This window comes from Scophthalmus maximus, chromosome 10, assembly GCF_022379125.1.
Source record: "Scophthalmus maximus strain ysfricsl-2021 chromosome 10, ASM2237912v1, whole genome shotgun sequence".
NCBI lineage: Eukaryota > Metazoa > Chordata > Actinopteri > Pleuronectiformes > Scophthalmidae > Scophthalmus > Scophthalmus maximus.
Genome location: NC_061524.1, coordinates 158,641 through 177,500, shown reverse-complemented (window position 1 = coordinate 177,500; position 18,860 = coordinate 158,641). Strand labels below are relative to the sequence as shown.

Sequence of the window (18,860 nt, the reverse complement as noted above, 5' to 3'; positions counted from 1 at the left end):
AAACTGACCTACAACGGACCACCAACAACTGACTCCAACAACAACTGACCAGCAACAACTGACCAACAACTGACTCCGACAACAACTGACTCCAACAACTGACAAAGAATTGACTCCAAGAAAAACTGACCAACAACTGACTCTTACAACAACTGACCAACAACTGACCAATAACTGATTCCAACAACAACTGATAACAGCAACTGACCACCAACAACAACAACAAGAACTGACAACAACAACTGACTCTAACAACAACTGACCAATAACTGACGCCAACAACAACAGACCAACAACAACAACTGACTCCAACAACAACAGAAACTGACCAACAACAACGGACAACAACAAATGACTCCAACAACAACTGACTCCAATAACAACTGATCAACAACTGACTCCAACAACAACTAACCAAAAACTGACCAAAAACAACTGACTCCAACAACAACTGACTCCAACAACAACTAACCAAAAACTGACCAAAAACAACTGACTCCAACAACAATAACAACAACTGACTCCAACAACAACTAACCAAAAACTGACCAAAAACAACTGACTCCAACAACAACAACAACTGACTCCAACAACTGATCAATAACTGACTCCAACAACAACCGACTCCAACAACAACTGCCTCCGACAATAACTGACCAACAACTGACTCCAACAAACTGACCAACAACTGACTCCAACGACAACTGACCAACAACTAATTCCATCAAGAACTGACCAACAACTGACTCCAACAACAACAACTGACCAACAACTGACTCCAACAACAACAACAACAACAACTGACCAACAACTGACAACAAAAACTAACTCCACCAACAACTGACCAAAAAACTGACTCCACCAACAACTGACCAACAACTGACAACAACAACAACTGACCAGCACCTGATAACAAAAAATGACTCCACCAACAACTGACAACAAACTGACAACAACAACAACAACAACAACAACAACTGACTCCACGAACAACTGACTCCACGAACAACTGACCACCAACCACTGTCCAGCAGGGGGCAGTAGCAGCAGCGTCGCGCCTCATAGCGTCCACACAGACACCAGAAGAAGAGGAGGAGGCGGAAGTGACGCTGTTTCTGCCAGTGCGCGTCGAGCAGCTCGAAGCTGCAGACACACACACACACCGACACACACACAGACACACAGACACAGACACACACACACACACACACACACACACAGACACACCTGGAGGAGACGACAACCAGAGAGGTACCGGGACACGACGCGTCCAGGAGGAAAGAAACATCGGTCGAGGGGGAAGACGGAACCCGGGGGGAAAGTCTGTGACTCGGCAGGTAAGGACTCTCCGGCCCGGAGCCGCTCCACTGTCCGACCGGGCGGGCAGCAGGGCAGGCCCGCTGCTGACACCCATAGTTACTGTGCCCGACTCGAGCCGAACACTGGACCGAGGGAGCGACGCATCTGATCCTGTGGCGCAGTTGTTCTGATGAACCACATCGTGTTCGATGAAGTTTATCTGTGAATATGATTCGCTCTCCACTTCGGTTGTTGTCTGGTCGATCAGTCGACACCGGATCCGACAGAGGATCAACTTTTACAGATGTTTTTAATCCCGCCTCCGGGCGCAGGACGTGTCCGTGACGCGGCTTTGAAGAACAGACGGTGACTTCTAATGTAGATAAAGTTCACTTTGTTCACTTCCTTCATCCCGAATGTTCCACAAGGTTCTTTTAGAACCAACACGTGTATTTAATTCATGGTCACAGTTGATCTTAACGGTGTAAATGACGAACATCTTCTGAAACCCGGGGGTTGTGGACGGGGTCTGGTGTGACGTATGGCTCCGGGGCTCGGACCGGAGGAGTCGAGCGGGGCGGTCGTTACGTGGTCGTGACTCACTGTGACTCTGCGGACAAGTCAAGTGGAAACTTTCGGCTAACGTTAGCAGCGGAGCTAGCTCGTTATCCGTCGCGTTCGGGTCACGTCACAACATCGCGGACTCGTCTATTCACTGAACCGGACTGAACCGGGCCGAGAGGACGAGGCGCCGCGAGCGGCCGGTGTCCGTCCCGGCTTCAGCGGGTTCCCCCGGCCAGCGAGGCGCCGTCACTGCTCCTGTGATCGGGCTTGGTTGAGCCACGAGCCGCTCGGACCCTGGACTCATCCGATGGGTTCAGGTAGTAGACGGAGCCCCGCTGCCGGAGGACACGCCCAGCGGCGGCTCGTGGAGCAACAGGAACCGAGCATGAGAATATGAGTTGACAGTTAGAGGTCCCGGTAATGTCCCGGTAATGTCCGGACTCCGCAGTCCCCTAATCCCCGGGGCGATGGTGTGTTCACAGACCGAGGACAGTTAGAAATCGGAGTTTCTGACCGAGAGTCCTGAACAGAGTCACGGTTGACTGATTGATTGATGGCGTCACACTGAACTAATATGTCCACCATCAGGTCCAGTGTTGCCCCAGCAACAAGGTCAACTCTGAGGAGACACAGACTCCTGCAGTGTTTCATGTGTCTCCTCCTCTGTTTCCTCTTCCCTCTGATGACTCCTTCTCTGTCTCCTCTTCCCTGTGTCGTCTTCTCCTCTGTCTTCTCCTCTGTCTCCTCTGTTGTCTCTTCTGACGTCTCCTCTGTGTCCTCTGTCCTCAGCGACCATGGTGGGCGAACGCCGCAATGGGAACCTGCTGGTCCAGCTCGGCCCGAAGCTGCAGGCGTATCCCGAGGAGCTGATCCGCCAACGCCGCACCCACGACGGCCAGACGGAGTACCTGATTCGCTGGTGCCTCGTCACCATCGACGATGGCTCCAACTCAGGGGGCGGGGCCGGCGAGACAGGGGGGGCGGGCAGCGGCAGCTCTGGAGTGGGGGGGTCCGGCAGCTCCACGTCAGGAGAATCCAAACCGGAGAACATTCTGATGTGGATGTCCACAGAGGACGTGTACGCCAACTGCCCCACCCTGCTTGGCAAGAGGAAGACAGACACGCAGGAGAAGAAGCAGGGCGGGGTGGCAGCAGATGGAGGCCAGAGGAGCGGAGGCGACGAGTTCCAGTCAGACGCAACCTTCGACGAGGTGGAGCTGTCAGACATGAAGGAGGATGTGAAGAACCTGGTGCGTCGAGCCCGGAAGCAGATGGCCAAGAAGAGCGACTTCTCAATCAGCATCACGCACACCATCCACGTGTTGAGCGCCTACGCAAGCATCGGCTCGCTGGTCGGCGTCTTCAAGGAGACGGGCGCACTCAACCTGCTGATGGAGCTGCTGTGCAACAAGGAGACACAGACGAGACGCAGCGCCGGCAAGATGCTGCGAGCGCTCGCCTCGCATGACGCAGGTAAACACGCCCACACAAAACCACCTGATCTTTACCGTCAGTAAACAGACACGAGTGAAAACTACAGGTGAGGTCAGCCGAGGCCGCAGGTGTTTCCATGGTGATGAGCTGATCACCAGTTCAACCGTCACAGAAACCTCAAGAAGCACAGAAACCTGCAGACCGACTCTGCCCACACCTGAACCCACACCAGCCACATGACCGATCAGGTGTAAACAGGAAGGGGATTGTCTCCCTCTGCAACTGGTTGCTTAGCAACAGAAACTCTTCTGAGCGAGGAACAGTGATGGTGAAAAGTCAGAGCAGGAAACTTGTGTCAGCGACGTCGAGTCGTGACTGATGAGAACCAATCAGGGAAGGGAAAGTGGGCGTCGTCTGCGTCATTGTTTACAAACTAAAACACAACCCGGAGTTTCCACAAGTCTCTGGTTCAGAGGCTGGAAACTCTGCCTGGCGTAACCATGGCAACCATGAACTCCGCCTGGGGTCAGTTCACTTCCAACTTTCTTCAAAGTATAAATGAAACTGTGATTCAACTCTTCTTTTCTGAAGCGTGTGGTTGTGGGCGGAACCTGGTCAGTCTGGTCGATCAAACGTAAACAACGGAAGCAAACATCTAAACGATGATTATTACTTATTGATTTTAAACGTGGTCACATGGTTCTGAAGTCTCACCAGGAAGTGACATCATCCTCGCAAAGAAGGCTTTGTTTTCCTTCTTTGTTTCTTAGCAACCATGCATACATGGCGTTGTCACGGCGACAGACAGGTGAGCACTGAACTGTAACGTGGTCCAGGTGTCACAGCGTCTCTTGTCCCCGCAGGAAGTCGAGCGTACGTCCTGCTGTCACTCAGTCAGCAGGACGGCATCGAGCAGCACATGGACTTTGACAACCGCTACACGCTGCTGGAGCTGTTCGCCGAGACCACGTCGTCAGAGGAACATGGCATCTCCTTCGAGGGGATCCACCTGCCCCAGGTGAGCCTGACCTCTGACCTCTGATCTCAACAATAATAATAATTCATACATTTATCTACATTTACTTTTACATTTATTTCAGATGAATGTATTGGGGGTGTGGTTTATACTGAGCTGTGGGCGTGTCTTATTATTCAGATTCCCGGGAAGCTACTGTTCTCTCTGGTGAAGCGTTACCTGTGCGTCACGTCTCTCATGGACAAACTCAACACGGCGGGGGCGGAGTCCAGCTCTGACAGACTGGACGCCAGCCCCTCCCCCGCCTCCACCAGCGCCGCCCACCAGTCGGAGCATCTCCGCGTCCAGCGGGAGTTCGACTTCACTATGGCCATGGCCAACCTGATCTCAGAGCTGGTGCGGGTGATGGGCTGGGACCGGAACCGCCAGCCCCCCGATGTCTCCGCCCACGGCCCCGGAGGAGCCGGGGCCTGTGGGGAGGAGCAGGTGGAGGGGGCGTCCCGTCCCATCCTCAGGTCCATCTTCCAGCCCCGATTCTGTGCCTCCCCCGTCGTTTTGCCCGTCGTCTCTGCCATTGCGGCGCCGGCCCCCGCGCCGCCAAAGAAGAAGACGTCAGGAAACGGATTCAAAACACGCTCTGACTTCGCCAGCCGCTCAGCCTACGCAGAATACGTCCAGGACAACCTGAAGAGCGGCATGATGGTCCGTATGCTGGAGGACTACGAGGAGGTGAGCAACGGAGACGAGGGAGAGTTCCGCTACAGCAACGACGGCTCGCCGCCCGTTCAGGTGAGTACGTTCAACATCAATCTGTTGATTGATACACTTGCAGCGCCTCCTGCTGGTCTGAGGGATGAAGTGTCAAACTGTTAATTAAAACAGACCTTTTGACCCTGTCCTGTGTGTGCGTGGCGTACAGGTGTATTGGAACTCACTGTCCAGGACGTACTGGGTCCACTGGCACATGGTGGAGATTCTGGGCAGTGGCAGCAGCAGTCAGGCTGAGAAAGAGACTCAGGAGAAGGTTTCGTCCCTCACAGAGACCATCAAACTCACCACAGGTAAGACCCCATCACCTGAAGACCACCTGACACTCACCTCACCCTCACCTGACACTCACCTGACCACCTGACCCTCACCTGACCATCTGACACTCACCTGACCACCTGACCACCTGTCACTCACTTGACACTCACCTGGCACTCACCTGACCACCTGTCACTCACCTGACACTCATCTGACCACCTGACCACCTGACCCTCACCTGACCACCACCTGACCCTCACCTGGCCACCTGACCCTCACCTGACCACCACCTGACCCTCACCTGACACTCTCCTGACCCTCACCTGACCACCTGACCCTCCAGCCGACCCATCTGAAGGTGCTTCTCGTCCTCCTCAGTGAGCCAGACGTTCTTCTCGAAGCCCCCCGGCGGTCTTTACTCGCTGCCCTACCTGTCGGAGCGTCAGCAGACGGAGGCGGCGGCTCTGAGCAGAGCTGAGTGGTGGGAGATTCTCTTCTTCATCAAGAAGCTGGAGCCACAACAGCAGCAGGAGGTGAACGTCATCCTGCTGCAGAGCCTGGATGAGCAGGTAACACAGGAAGTAGGAGGCACAGCATGCTCCAGATGATGATGATGACGATGATAAAGGAATGTATTATGTAATCCATCAGGACGGAGAACTGGACGACTCGTCACTCATCGGTCTGACCGTCCACGGAGACGTGGCCAAGAAGCTGCTTCACTACCTGAGGCTCAAGCTGCCGCCATCTTGTCTCAGTGACCTGCTCTGCTCCCACGTCTTTTCCAAACACTACGTGAGGAGAGGAGGAGGACAACTGGAGGACGAAGAGCTGCTGGGTGAGGGGGAGAGAGACAGACAGAGAGACAGACAGAGAGATAGACAGAGAGACAGACAGACAGCACTGAGTGTCTCTGCTTGTTTTCCAGCTGAAGGTTCTCTGGGCTATTCGTCTTTGGGAGGAGGAGGAGGAGCTGAGGGCTCCTCGTCTTCATCAGCAGGCTCCTCCTCTTCCTCTTTCATGGGCTCCGTCTCTAAGAAACTGAAGAAAGAGGCAGCTGCTGATTCAGAGACGGAGAATGAGCTGCCGGAGGACGACAGCAAGTATCCTGACGACCTAGAGGACAAGATGAAACGTGAGTCACTCAGTCATATTTAATATATGATGAAACTTTATTATCAGTGTAATCACCATCTGACCTCTGACATCCCCCCAGTATTCAACAGCCCACGGGTCCAGGGGAAGAAGACGGCGTTGGAGAAGATGGGGGAGGTGGTGGACATCTTGAAGAAGGGTGGTTCTATCTCTGACCCGGTCCAGCAGCTTGCCGCGGTCCTCTTCATCACCAGACTGCTGGAGGAGAACGGGCCACAGGAGAAGAACTACATGAGGACGGACTCTGCTCAGACCACACGGTGAGGGAGCCGAGAGGGGGCGGGGCGGGGCCGCGTCAGGGGCTTGAATCCTCTCCAGTCTGACGTTGATCATCACATCATGATTATTGATCGTTGTTATTGCTTCCGTCCTCAACAGGGACAAGGTTCTGAAGCTGCTGGTGGAGCTGCTGGGCTCGTCCAGTAGAGACGTGGCGGTCGGCGCGCTCCGACTCACTCACCTCCTCATGACCAAGTACGAGTGGAGAGTTTCCTTCGCCACTGAGGGTGGAGTCAAGGCCGTGCTGTCCTGCATGCAGGAGTTCTCCTCCGTCGCACATGTCCAGCAGCTGGCGCTCGCGGTGAGCTGGATGACATCACTGCTGATGTAACGTGTCTTTGTCCACTGATGCTTGGTAGCTAACATTAGCGTGTCCTTCAGACTCTGAAGGTCATCACCGGAGCCAGTAAACATGACTTTCGTGGCGTCGGCAGCGGACTTCCTCTGTCGGAGTCCGGCACGCAGATGATGTTGGAGATCTTCGCCAGCATCGGCTCTGCCACGCCAGAGGGCTCCAGGGGGCTGCTGGGCGCTGTCCCCAACGCCATCGACCTCATGCTGAAGACTAAAGGGTAACAAGGCTCCTGCTTCACTTGTCTGTCGCAGACGATTATTGATGATTGATTACTGATTATTGATCCCGTGTGCAGCTGCATGCCATCGGTGCGTAACGGCCTGCTCGTCATCATCATGCTCATCTCCAACCACAAGAGTCTGGCGGAGCAGTTGGTGGCGTGTGATGTCACCGGCGTACTGAAGAAGTGTCTGGGTCTGTCAGGGGCCGAGACGATGCTCGCCATCATCGCCCTCAACCACATCTCCATTGTCCACAAGCTGGAGAGCAAAGGTTTGATTCGCTTCACATCAAGAAAGAGGGTGTTCAACGTCACGTGACACAATGATTAACGTGTGTGTGTGTGTGTGTGTGTGTGTGTGTGTGTGTGTGTGTGTGTGTGTGTGTGTGTGTGTGTGTGTGTGTGTGTGTGTGTGTGTGTGTGTGTGTGTGTGTGTGTGTGTGTGTGTGTGTGTGTGTGTGTGTGTGTGTGTGTGTGTGTGTGTGTGTGCGCGCGTGCGTGTGCATGCGTGTGCATGCGTGTGCATGCGCGCGCTTGCAGACTTCCATGAACATCTGGACTTTAAAGACACGGAGCTCCAGATGTTGATCGTGAGTTTGAAGGAAGCGACTAAAGAAGTGATCCAGACTCTGGAGCAGCTGCTCTGCGCCGACAACACGCCGCTGGACGACGAGCGCTGCCAGGTACACGCACACGCCTGATGGGTTCTTCAGATCAATCATTTAATGTGATCGTCTTCAGATCAGTGTTATTGATCAGTTATCGATCAGTTATTGATCAGTGTTATTGATCAGTCTGCCTCTGTGTGTTCAGGTGACCCACAACCGGGGCACCTACCAGGACCTGGTCCGTCAGATGGAGCAGCACCGAGCCGACCGCGCTGTGCAGCTCTCCATCCTCAGGTACTGACCAATCACAGCCCGTCCTCTCTGTGACCACGTCGTCATGGTGACACATCTGGTGTCTGTGTTCTTGCAGGATCCTGAACAAGTTCCTGGACCACTACGAGGAGGACGTGCTGCCGTGGCACGAGAGCATTGAGCCCTGCCTGTCGTCCATGACGGCGTTCGTCAGCGACAGAGAGGTGAGCTCCCGCACGAGATGCACAAGACAAACCCACCTGACGCACGGTAACCTCACGTGTTTGGTCCACAGGTGGTGCAGCCTTTCATCCACTTCCTGTACCGGCTGGCGTCCCTGAACAAAGACTACGCGGTGGTGATGTGTCGTCTGGGAACCAAAGAGGTTCTGGTCAAAGCTCTGGACAAACACGGAACCAACCTGCTGCTGGTCACCGAGCTCCGGGACGTCGTGTCCGACTGCGACAAGTACGCCAGCCTCTACAAGAAGATGACCACCAGCGTGCTCGCCGGCTGTATCCAGGTAACCAGGAGGGGAGGGGCCACAGACCTCAGCCAATCAGACGAGCCCTTCAGGGTCTCGTTGTTCAGATAAAAAGAACATGTGAAGGTTTTATTTTCTGGATGAAGGTGAACGTTGTTCTGTTTCCTGTCAGATGGTGCTGGGTCACATCGAGGAGCATCGCCGCAGCCACCAGCCAATCAACATCCCCTTCTTCAACGTCTTCCTCAGGAACCTGTGCCAAGGTGCGCTCAGCTTCACTTCCTGTTCCTGCTCCTACAAAGGCACACGCTGCACACACACACACTCACACTCACACTCACACTGACTGGTTGTGACCTCGTGGTGTGTTCAGGTTCCAGCGTGGAGCTGAAGGAGGACAAGTGCTGGGAGAAGGTGGAGGTTTCGTCCAATCACCATCGAGCAAACAAACTGAGCGACAAGAATCCAAAGACGTACTGGGAATCGAACGGCTGCACGGGGTCGCACTTCATCAACGTGTACATGCACAAGGGCGTCGTCATCAGGTGACGGTCAACGCTCACACTCTGATCCTGACGTGTTGGTGCTACTGCTGACTCACGTGTGTGTGTGGGTGCGTGTTTGTGTGTGCGTGTGCAGACAACTGGCCATCCTGGTGGCCAGCGAGGACTCGAGCTACATGCCGGCCCGGGTCCTGGTTCTGGGCGGAGACGACCCGACCAACATCAACACAGAGCTCAACACAGTGAGTGGGATCACGTGACCATTTACGTTACCATTGTTACAGATGTCAATGTTTGTGTGTGTGTGTGTGTGTTTGTGTGTGTGTGTGTGTGTGTGTGCGCGCGCGTCTGTGTGCGTGTGTGTGTGTGCGTGCGTGTGTGCGCACAGGTGAACGTGACTCCGTCAGCCAGTCGTGTGGTTCTACTGGAGAACTTGACCCGGTTCTGGTCCATTATCCAGATCAGGATCAAGAGATGTCAGCAGGTCAGACTCTGATTCCAGTTCTGGTTCTATCATGTGATGTCCTGCTGTCGTATCCTGACCCTGCCCCCTATGTGTCACAGGGTGGGATCGACACCCGGGTCCACGGGTTCGAGGTTCTGGGTCCGAAGCCGACGTTCTGGCCGGTGTTTAAGGAACAGCTGTGCTGTCGGACCTTCCTGTTCTACAGCACCAAGGCTCACAGCTGGTGTCAGGAAGTGACAGAGGACAAGACGCAGCTGCTGCAGCTCTTCAACAAGTAACAGATACTGATACTGCAATAATACTAAAGAGTATTGCAGTAACTGGTGTTTATTTGGACCAACATCATGTTGATGTGTGTGTGTGTGTGTGCAGACTGAACTCTGCTCTGAGACATGAGCAGATGTTCGCTGATCGTTTCCTTCCTGACGCCGAAGCAGCTGAAGCTCTGGGTCGAACCTGCTGGGAGGCTCTGATCACCCCCATCGTCCACAGTATCACACTGTCAGGTACACACACACACACACACACACACACACACACACACACACACACACACACACACACACACACATCCTCACAGTGACGGTGGTCCTCCTCTGTGTTTACCCAGAGGCCTCGGCATCCAGCCCTCTGTCCTGGCTGCTCAGTGAGTACCTGGAGAACGCCGAGTCGGCTCGTCGCTGTAAAGGCCGGGCGGCCATCTTTAACTCCAGAGTGAGACGCCTCACACACCTGCTGGTCCACGTGGACACGAGTCGCCCGGATGGCGAGGAGCTGAAACCACCTGTCAAGTCCAGTGAGTGTCACACATCAAGACCTCAGTAAATATGAAGCTACAGCTGTTAGTGAGAGAGTGTATGTGTGTGCGTGCGTAATAATCCTAATAATGATGATGATCATGACGCTTCAGACGTTGTCAGATCTTCGGTCCGTCTCTTCCCTTCATTTTTTTCTCATGTTCACTACCTGTTCCTTTTTCTTCTTCTGTTCCAGACGGTAAAGAGAGTAAAAACAAAGACGCCAACGCCGCCTCTTCTTCCTCCACATCTTCCTCAGTGAAGCCCAAAGTGAAGAGCAGCAGCAGCATCGCGGGCATCGCCCTCTGTTGGCAGGGCGTCGTGAAGCGCCAGGTAAGACCGTCACGACGATGCTCCATTGAAACATCAATGGTTTGGTCCAGAGGTTTAAATCCTGACTCCGCCCCCCCAGGTGAAGAAGTTCCTGGAGTCCAGCTGCAGTCTGCCGGACTTCGTGGAGCGATACCGGACTCTGTACCTTCGGCTGAAGAACGCCATGGAGGAGCTGTTCGGGCAACAGACAGCGTTCGTCCTCGCGCTGCGACACGGCTTCTCTGCCGCGCTGCTGCAGCTCTCCATTCTCCGAGCCATGCACGTAGGTCCTGACCCGTGAACATCGGTGCACGTAGGTTCTGACCCGTTAGTTCTATGTTGCACGTAGGTCCTGACCCATGAACTCTGGTTCACCTCTGGTTTGACTCGGACCTGATCCTGGATCAGCTCCTCGTCCTTGTTTACCTGTGACCAGCTGATGTCAGTTGATCGCTGCTGTTGTTTCTTTGTGTGCAGGTGAGCGAGCGTTTCGCTCAGTACCTGGATCAGATGATCCAGGTCGGCGGCGCGGGGTCCGGCAGCGTGGAGACTCTGGAGCGGCTGCAGCAGTTCCTGGAGCCGATGCTCTTCCTGTCGGGGCTGGAGCTCGCCAACACCTTTGAACACTTCTACAGGTGCGAACGCCACGAGACCACTGACGGTCTGAGCGTCTGACGACACGAGCCCTGATGACATCAAGCCCTCTCTCTCTCCTCAGGTATTACCTGGGCGACCGGCTGCTGGCTCAGGGGAACGTGTGGTTGGAGGGCGCCGTCGTCGACCACATCGGCAGCTGCTTCCCGAGTCGCTTCCCTCAGCAGATGTTGAAGAACCTAAGCGAGTCGTCGGAGCTGCAGCAGGAGTTTCACCTCTACCGGCTGCAGCAGCTGGACCGCCGCCTGCAGGAGCACGACCAGGTGAGCAGGAAGCCCCGCCCCCTGTCACTCATACTGAGACCAGAGTCTGATTCAGTTTGTCCTGCTGCTGCAGATGATGGAGCAGGAGTGGGCGGAGTCAGAGGAGGAGTCAGACGTCCAGGTTCTGGTTCTGTCTCCACGTTGTTGGGCTGTGTCCTCGCTCTGCTTCCTGGATGAACCAGCGAAACATTTCCCAGCAGAACTTTGCTCGTACCTAAACCAGTTCACCCAGTTCTACACCCACAGTCAGTCCCACTTCACTACTTCATATCATGTGTGTTGTGGAGAGTCACCGTGGTGATGATGATGATGATTGTGTGTGTGTGTGTGTGTGTGTGTGTGTGTGTGTGTGTGTGTGTGTGTGTGTGTGTGTGTGTGTGTGTGTGTGTGTGTGTGTGTGTGTGTGTGTGTGTGTGTGTGTGTGTGTGTGTGTGTGTGTGTGTGTGTGTGTGTGTGTGTGTGTGTGCTCGCGTCAGGTCAGTCCATGTATGGTCTAAGTCACTCGAAGCCGCGACGGCTGCAGTGGACGTGGCTCGGACACGCTCAGCTGACGTTCGGCTGCTGGACACTGCACGTGTCCACACTGCAGATGTTCATCCTGCTGCAGTTCAACAAGCAGGAGGTAACACACACACACACACACAGTAACACAAACACACACACACAGTAACACTCTCTCGTCTGTCTCTCTGCAGGAGGTCCAGGTGGAAGCTCTGCTTCAGACGACCCGTCTGTCTGCTGCTGTCCTGCTTCACGCTCTGACGCCGCTCATCAGTGATGGGGGGCCGCTGACCTGCAGCCCGCCGAAAGATCCCATCCAGGGTCAGACACACGCACACACACACACCCTGTCCTCCGTCCTCCGTCCTCCTCGCTCTGACTCCGTCTACGTCTGCTCTCAGGTGTGCTGATGTTGAACCAGCAGGTGGCGTCTCGCAGCTCGGACAGCGTCCCGACGACGGTCCGGCTGCTGCCCAGACAGATGTACCTGAACGTGGACGAGGACGCGGCCGGAACGCTGGAGAGGAAGAGGAACTACATCTACTGTCTGATCGTCCACATCATGAAGCAGGAGAAGGAGATGCACATCGACAACCTCGTCTTCAAGGTCAGAGGTCGCCCTGAGGCCACGCCCACTGTGTTTTCATGTTTAGGCATGAAATAAGATTTAGGTTAAACTAAATATATTCAGATTCTTCCTCCTGTGATTCCATCTGCACTTATATGGAAGTGTGCTTTCTCCATTGTGAATAAATGAACAGTCCACAGAACACGCACACACACACACACACACACACACACACTGTGTGACATCACTTCCTGTGAATGAGATCATAATCTGGATGTTTTTACATCAGTGACAGCTGATCACTGTCACTCTGACTTGATACAAAATGATACATATAAAAAAACTGGGCCTCAAAGCATCATGGGATGTGTAGTTCCTCTAACATGTCTCCGCTCCGCTGCAGGTTCTGGACTCGTGTCAGAAGCGCGAGGCGAGTGGCTCCGCGGCCGCCGGTCGGTTCGGCTGCAGCACTAGCGACGTCCTGTCCTGCATCATGCACGTCATCAGTAAAGGCTGCGTGCGCCGCAACGAGGAGAACCCGCACATCGTGGAGTTCCTGCCCGAGGACCCGTCAACGCCGCAGAAGGGCCAGGCCCAGTTCTCCTTTAGCCGGACCGAGACCGGGACGGATGCCATCAGGTGTGCCCTCTGACCTGTGACCTCTGACCTTTAGTTTCTGTGAAATGAAACTTTGATAAAAAGACATCAGAGTCTGTGTAACCTTTAACCTCTGCGGCTCAGCAAAATAAATAAAAATCAAATGAAACATGAATGAGATCAAACTGTCGACGCTTCTGATTACTATCATTTAACTTATTATGAATCATATTTAATATAATTACTCTTTAATCTTGATGAACTGAGCTGCACACGTGTTCATGTAAACAAACAATAATCAATTATCAATAATAATCAATAATAATGAACACAAGATCAAAATTATAATAAACTAATAATTAAACATAAATGGTTCGATTCCGCCCCTATCTCTAGTCTCTATCAAAATAAAATGACAAAAATAAACTTCATAAACAAAAGGGGAAGTGGATTGTAGAAGTTATTAGAAAATGATTAGACTTATGATGATGATGACAAATGTATATATATATATATTAATCTTTTCTTATTGACACACACACACACACACACACACACACACACACACACACACACACACACACACACCTCTTCTATATCTGACTCATTTATCTCATTCACACGAACCAACAATCCTCCGAGTGTGGATGACCTGCTCTTCCTCCTGAGCAGCTTTTCAAAACTATCTAAACTGTGTGTGTGTGTGTGTGTGTGTGTGTGTGTGTGTGTGTGTGTGTGTGTGTGTGTGTGTGTGTGTGTGTGTGTGTGTGTGTGTGTGTGTGTGTGTGTGTGTGTGTGTGTGTGTGTGTGTGTGTGTGTGTGTGTGTGTGTGTGTGTGTGTGTCGCAGCCTGGTGGTGGCTCCGCGGCTGTTAGAGGACGGCGTCCTGGACGCGGTCCTGTTCTCGATGGGTCGGACGATGACGCAGGAGGAGGTCCGTCAGCTGATGCAGAAGACGGTGCAGCAGGTGAGTCTGAGTGAAGACCTGGACTCTGGTGACGGACTCGGGTCCAGGTGTGTTCACTCAGGTGTTCTGGTCTCTGTGCCCTCAGGTCTCAGGGACTCTGAGTCTGGACCTGGACCGAGCCGAGCACCTGCTGCTCCACTGTAAGTGGAACGTGGACCTGCTGGTGCAGCGCTACACCGACGATCCCGACGCCCTCATCATGGCCGCCGGGATCAAGTGCCGAAACCCTCAGCCGCCGCCGAGCCCCGCATCCACCTGCCCAGTCTGCCTGGGCCCCCGGAACCCGGAGCCGGTCCCGTCCCTGAGCTGCATGCACTACTGCTGCAGGGTGAGAGGAGGTCCTCAGTGTGACCTGGACCAGAGTGGTGTCCTGTGCGTAACCTGTGTGTGTAACCTTTGTGTGTGTGTGTGTGTGTGTGTGTGTGTGTGTGTGTGTGTGTGTGTGTGTGTGTGTGTGTGTGTGTGTGTGTGTGTGTGTGTGTGTGTGTGTGTGTGTGTGTGTGTGTGTGTGTGTGTGTGTGTGTGTGTGTGTGTGTGTGTGACAGTCGTGCTGGCAGGAGTACCTGACCGCAAGGATCGAGCAGAACCTGGTGATGAACTGTAACTGTCCAATCACAGACTGCCAGGCTCAGCCCACCTCCCAGTTCTTCCTCAGCATTCTCACCGACAAAGACACCATCGCCAAGGTAATGCTGCTCTGCCCTCTGTTATCACGACAACCTGACCTCAGAGGCAGAAGTTAGAATTGATCTTTGTTTGATTGATTTGGTCCATGCAGGGGGGGCGGGTTAGGGGTTAGACAGAGAGACTGCAGCCATACACCAGGGGGTGGGGTTTATGATTGGCAGCTGTTGTGTCACTTCAAAGTAAAAGAATCTGATGTCGCTGTCAGTCAGTCAGTGAAGTGGTGATGACGCTGTGGCTCCTCCCTCTCAGTATGAGAACGCCCTGCTGCGTGTCTACGTCGAGTGCTGCTCCAACCTGACGTGGTGCACCAACCCTCAGGGCTGTGACCAGATCCTCTGTAAGGAGAACGTGGGAAGCATGGGGACCTGCTCCAAGTGCTGCTGGTCGTCCTGCTTCAGCTGCAACTTCCCCGAGGTCAGAGGTCACCACACACACACACACACACACACAAACACACAACACACATTAACCCCCCCCCCCCCCCCCCCCCCCCGCAGGCCCACTACCCGGCCAGCTGCAGCCACATGTCCCAGTGGATGGACGACGGAGGTTATTATGAAGGGATGAACATGGAGGCTCAGAGCAAACATCTCGCCAAGCTCATCTCCAAACGCTGCCCGAGCTGCCAGGCCCAGATCGAGAAGAACGAGGGCTGTCTGCAGTACGCATTCACACACACAGACACACACACACACACACACACACACACACACACACACACACACACACACACACACACACACACACACACACACACACACACAGTGATGACAATGGTGCTCTTCCTCCTCAGTATGACCTGTGCCAAGTGTAACCATGGATTCTGCTGGCGATGTCTGAAACCATGGAAACCGACACACAAAGATTATTACAACTGCTCGGCCATGGTGAGTCTCATGATGATGATGATGATGATGATGATATTGATGATGATGATGATGATGATGATGATGATGCAGGTGAGTAAAGCGGCGCGTCAGGAGAAGAAGTTCCAGGACTATAACGAGCGATGCACCTTCCACCATCAGGCAAAGGTAGAATATGTTCAACAGGATATTAAAATGTTTTCATGAGGAGGAGGATTTGTACGTAATTTATATTATCACATCGTGGTTTGTTTGTTGGGACGTGACTTGTGACTCGTGTGTTTCAGGACTTTGCGATCAACCTGGAGAACAAAGTGTCGTCCATCAACGAGGCTCTGCAGATGAAGTCGCTGACCTTCGTCATCGACGCCTGTAAAGTCCTCGCTCAGGGTCGGAAGGTAAAACCCACGTGGTCGTGGTCGTCGGGGGTGGTGACCCTGCTCAGACCCGTTGTGTTCACTGTGCCCCGCTCTGTTGTCTGCAGGTGTCGGCCTACTCCTGCGTCTACAGTTACTACAACCAGGAGACGGAGAAGATGGATGTGATGGAGCAGCAGACGGAGGCTCTGGACCTGCACACCAATGCCTTGCAGATCCTGCTGGGTGAGACCCGCACTCTCATCACCCTCCTCAGTATGAAGAGTGTGTGACCCGCTCTGACCCGGTCTGACTCTGTGTGTTCTCAGAGGAGACGCTGCTGCAGTGCACTGACCTGGCCTCGTGTGTGCGGCTGCTCAAACCAGAACACCTGAACACCGGACTGGAACTGATCCGACGCATCCAGGAGCGTCTGCTGGCCATCCTGCAGCACTCCACCCAGGTGACCCATCTGAGGCTGGCCAGAACCGCTTTAATCTAGTCTACAGTCCGGCTCATACACAACAAATAACTCCTGGTTATTTCCTGTTTGTTTCCTGGTTATTTCCTGTTTGTTTCCTAGTTTTCTCCTGGTTTCTCTCCTGTCTCCTGGTTTCTCTCCTGTTTCCTGTTTGCTTCCTGGCTGTTTCCTGGTTGTCTCCTGTTTGATTCCTGGTTGTTTCCCGGTAGTCTACCGGTTGTCTCCCGGTTGTCTCCCGGTTGTCTCCTGGTTTTTCCTGTTTGTTTCCTGGTTAATTCCTGGTTGTTTTTGTTTCCTGGTTGTCTCCTTGTTATTTCCTGTTTGTTTCCTGGTTATTTCCTGGTTGTTTTTGTTTCCTGGTTGTCTCCTGGTTATTTCCTGTTTGTTTCCTGGTTATTTCCTGTTTGTTTCCTGGTTATGTCCTGGTTATGTCCTGGTTATGTCCTGGTTATGTCCTGGTTATGTCCTGGTTATTTCCTGTTTGTTTCCTGGTTGTTTCCCGGTTGTTTCCCGGTTGTTTCCCGGTTGCTTCCTGTTTGCTTCCTGGCTGTTTCCTGGTTGTTTCCTGATTGTCTCTCGTCCCTGTGGCTCTTCAGGACTTCCGGGTGGGTTATCAGTCCAAGAGCAGCCAGGAACCAGAATCCACTCAGACGTCCAACTTGTCCAACAACAGCGACGCCAACAAAGTGTGAGTATGACGGCAGAGGCCACTTCCTGTTTCTTATCATTCCATTGAATTGATTTTATTCTGTTTTTGAATCTGTGTTCTTCAGGTCTGAGTCCGGAGACTCGGACAACAACAACAGAGGCGAGGAGGCGGAGGATGACGAGTACGACGAAGAGTACGTCCCCGAGTGGCACGAGGACTACGACGAGGACGACATTGACGAGGACGACTTCTTCTCAGACGACGACGAGTCCGAGAACCTGGAGAGAGACTTCAGCCCGTTCGACTAAGCCGAGGACAAACAGAACCTCCAGAGAAGAAGAAGAGAGGGAGGACAAGTCGGGCCCCGCCCACTTCTCACGCCACCTGACATTGTCAGGACCGACGGGAGATGATCAGCGGGACGTCCTCTTCACCAGAACCCTCACCTGAACCCCAACACCTGCACTCACCTTCTGTCAGTTTGTCACTTGATGGAAACAAGTTCTGAGTTTAATCTTCAGGTTATTCATCAGTTCAGATTTCAGTTTGTCGTCAAGGTCGTGAGATCTGTCCCATCCCACTGGAACCAGTATGAACCAGTCTGAACCAGTCACTTTAGATTCAGTATTTTTGTCTCAGGATGTTTTGTTTCTGAAAATCCCGACTGATTTTAAATCCAGATTTTATGATCCTGACTTGAATCCAGAACTTGTTTCCCGCATGTCGTCTCCAGTTCAGAACCTCCTCGGCTCAGTTCTGGTTCTCGATCTTTTCTGTTTGTTTCCTTTATCAGTTGATTCATTCTTAGTTATAATCCAGAGTCGTTGATTTTTTTGTACCAGTTCTGATCTTTGTTTCTTCATCACATGTTCTGCCTTCATCAGTTGATGAGTCGCCTTCGTCTGAGAGCAAAGATTAATAATCAGTTTATATGGTAACAGATTTTGTACATGTTTGAAAAGTGGGATGTTTCATCAGAAGAAGGCAACGTCGTTCTGACATCAACTTCACGTGTCACTGCAATAACTGATCAATAACTGATCGATGATCAATGATCGTCTACCTGGTCTGTCGCTCAGCAGAGACTCTGGTGGTTTGTGGTTTGTTGTGGACAACTCGTTGCTCCGCAGCAGTGGACGACCTGACGCTCTGTGATGATGTCACTTTGACAAACGTATATTCACATCGTTGATAATCTTCTTTCTGTTTGTTTGTTGGAGTCGAGCGACTTCAGCTGCAAAGTCAATAAAAGCTTTTTCTGCAGATCATGAAGAAAAGTTCCTTTAAACCATCAGGACCTGTCTCTGTCTGCCTGTTTGTCTCTCTGTCTGCCTGTCTGTTTCTCAGCATCAGTACATTCATCAGGTTATTGATAATCAAACAGACCACAACATGAAACTCTGATCACTGATCATCAGTTGTATATACATATATATGTACATGTATATACACATACATATGTATATACACATACAATATGTACGTATGTATATGTATGTACATATATACATACATACATGTGTATGTATATGTACATTTATG

The 18,860-nt window shown here is 52.7% G+C and overlaps 2 protein-coding genes across 11 annotated transcripts in view; one reads left to right on the top strand and one right to left on the bottom strand.

The window, feature by feature from the left end:
- Positions 1-2,195, bottom strand: part of LOC118284157 (synapse differentiation-inducing gene protein 1) — a 7,736-nt gene extending 5,541 nt beyond the window's left edge. For all 6 annotated transcript variants that reach the window (XM_047334714.1, XM_047334713.1, XM_035606847.2 and 3 more), the window contains exon 1: positions 1,228-2,195. The gene's annotated coding sequence lies outside the window, so the exon portion shown is untranslated. The remainder of the gene's footprint in view (positions 1-1,227) is intronic.
- Positions 1,165-18,612, top strand: LOC118284143 (cullin-9). Of its 5 annotated transcripts, none has more exons than XM_047334708.1 (44): positions 1,165-1,337; positions 2,653-3,336; positions 4,161-4,315; positions 4,454-5,062; positions 5,193-5,334; positions 5,678-5,868; positions 5,951-6,137; positions 6,228-6,434; positions 6,516-6,714; positions 6,833-7,034; positions 7,115-7,305; positions 7,384-7,580; positions 7,849-7,991; positions 8,122-8,210; positions 8,287-8,392; positions 8,464-8,691; positions 8,825-8,915; positions 9,026-9,197; positions 9,292-9,397; positions 9,544-9,639; positions 9,720-9,895; positions 9,994-10,127; positions 10,232-10,417; positions 10,615-10,751; positions 10,831-11,013; positions 11,208-11,365; positions 11,449-11,647; positions 11,721-11,892; positions 12,124-12,269; positions 12,343-12,469; positions 12,550-12,755; positions 13,120-13,355; positions 14,162-14,279; positions 14,365-14,607; positions 14,825-14,965; positions 15,216-15,380; positions 15,464-15,627; positions 15,760-15,853; positions 15,926-16,000; positions 16,120-16,230; positions 16,317-16,434; positions 16,518-16,651; positions 17,266-17,357; positions 17,443-18,612. In XM_047334708.1, the coding sequence occupies exons 2-44, from the start codon at positions 2,658-2,660 to the stop codon at positions 17,624-17,626; spliced, it is 7,689 nt and encodes a 2,562-aa protein (XP_047190664.1). In that variant the 5' UTR covers positions 1,165-1,337; positions 2,653-2,657; the 3' UTR covers positions 17,627-18,612. The 5 variants fall into 5 exon arrangements, with proteins under 5 accessions (XP_047190664.1, XP_047190665.1, XP_047190668.1 ...); XM_047334709.1 differs by lacking the exon at positions 1,165-1,337 and adding an exon at positions 2,314-2,333; XM_047334712.1 differs by lacking the exon at positions 1,165-1,337 and having other exon boundaries at positions 6,228-6,243; positions 6,307-6,434.
- Positions 18,613-18,860: the final 248 nt, after the last annotated feature.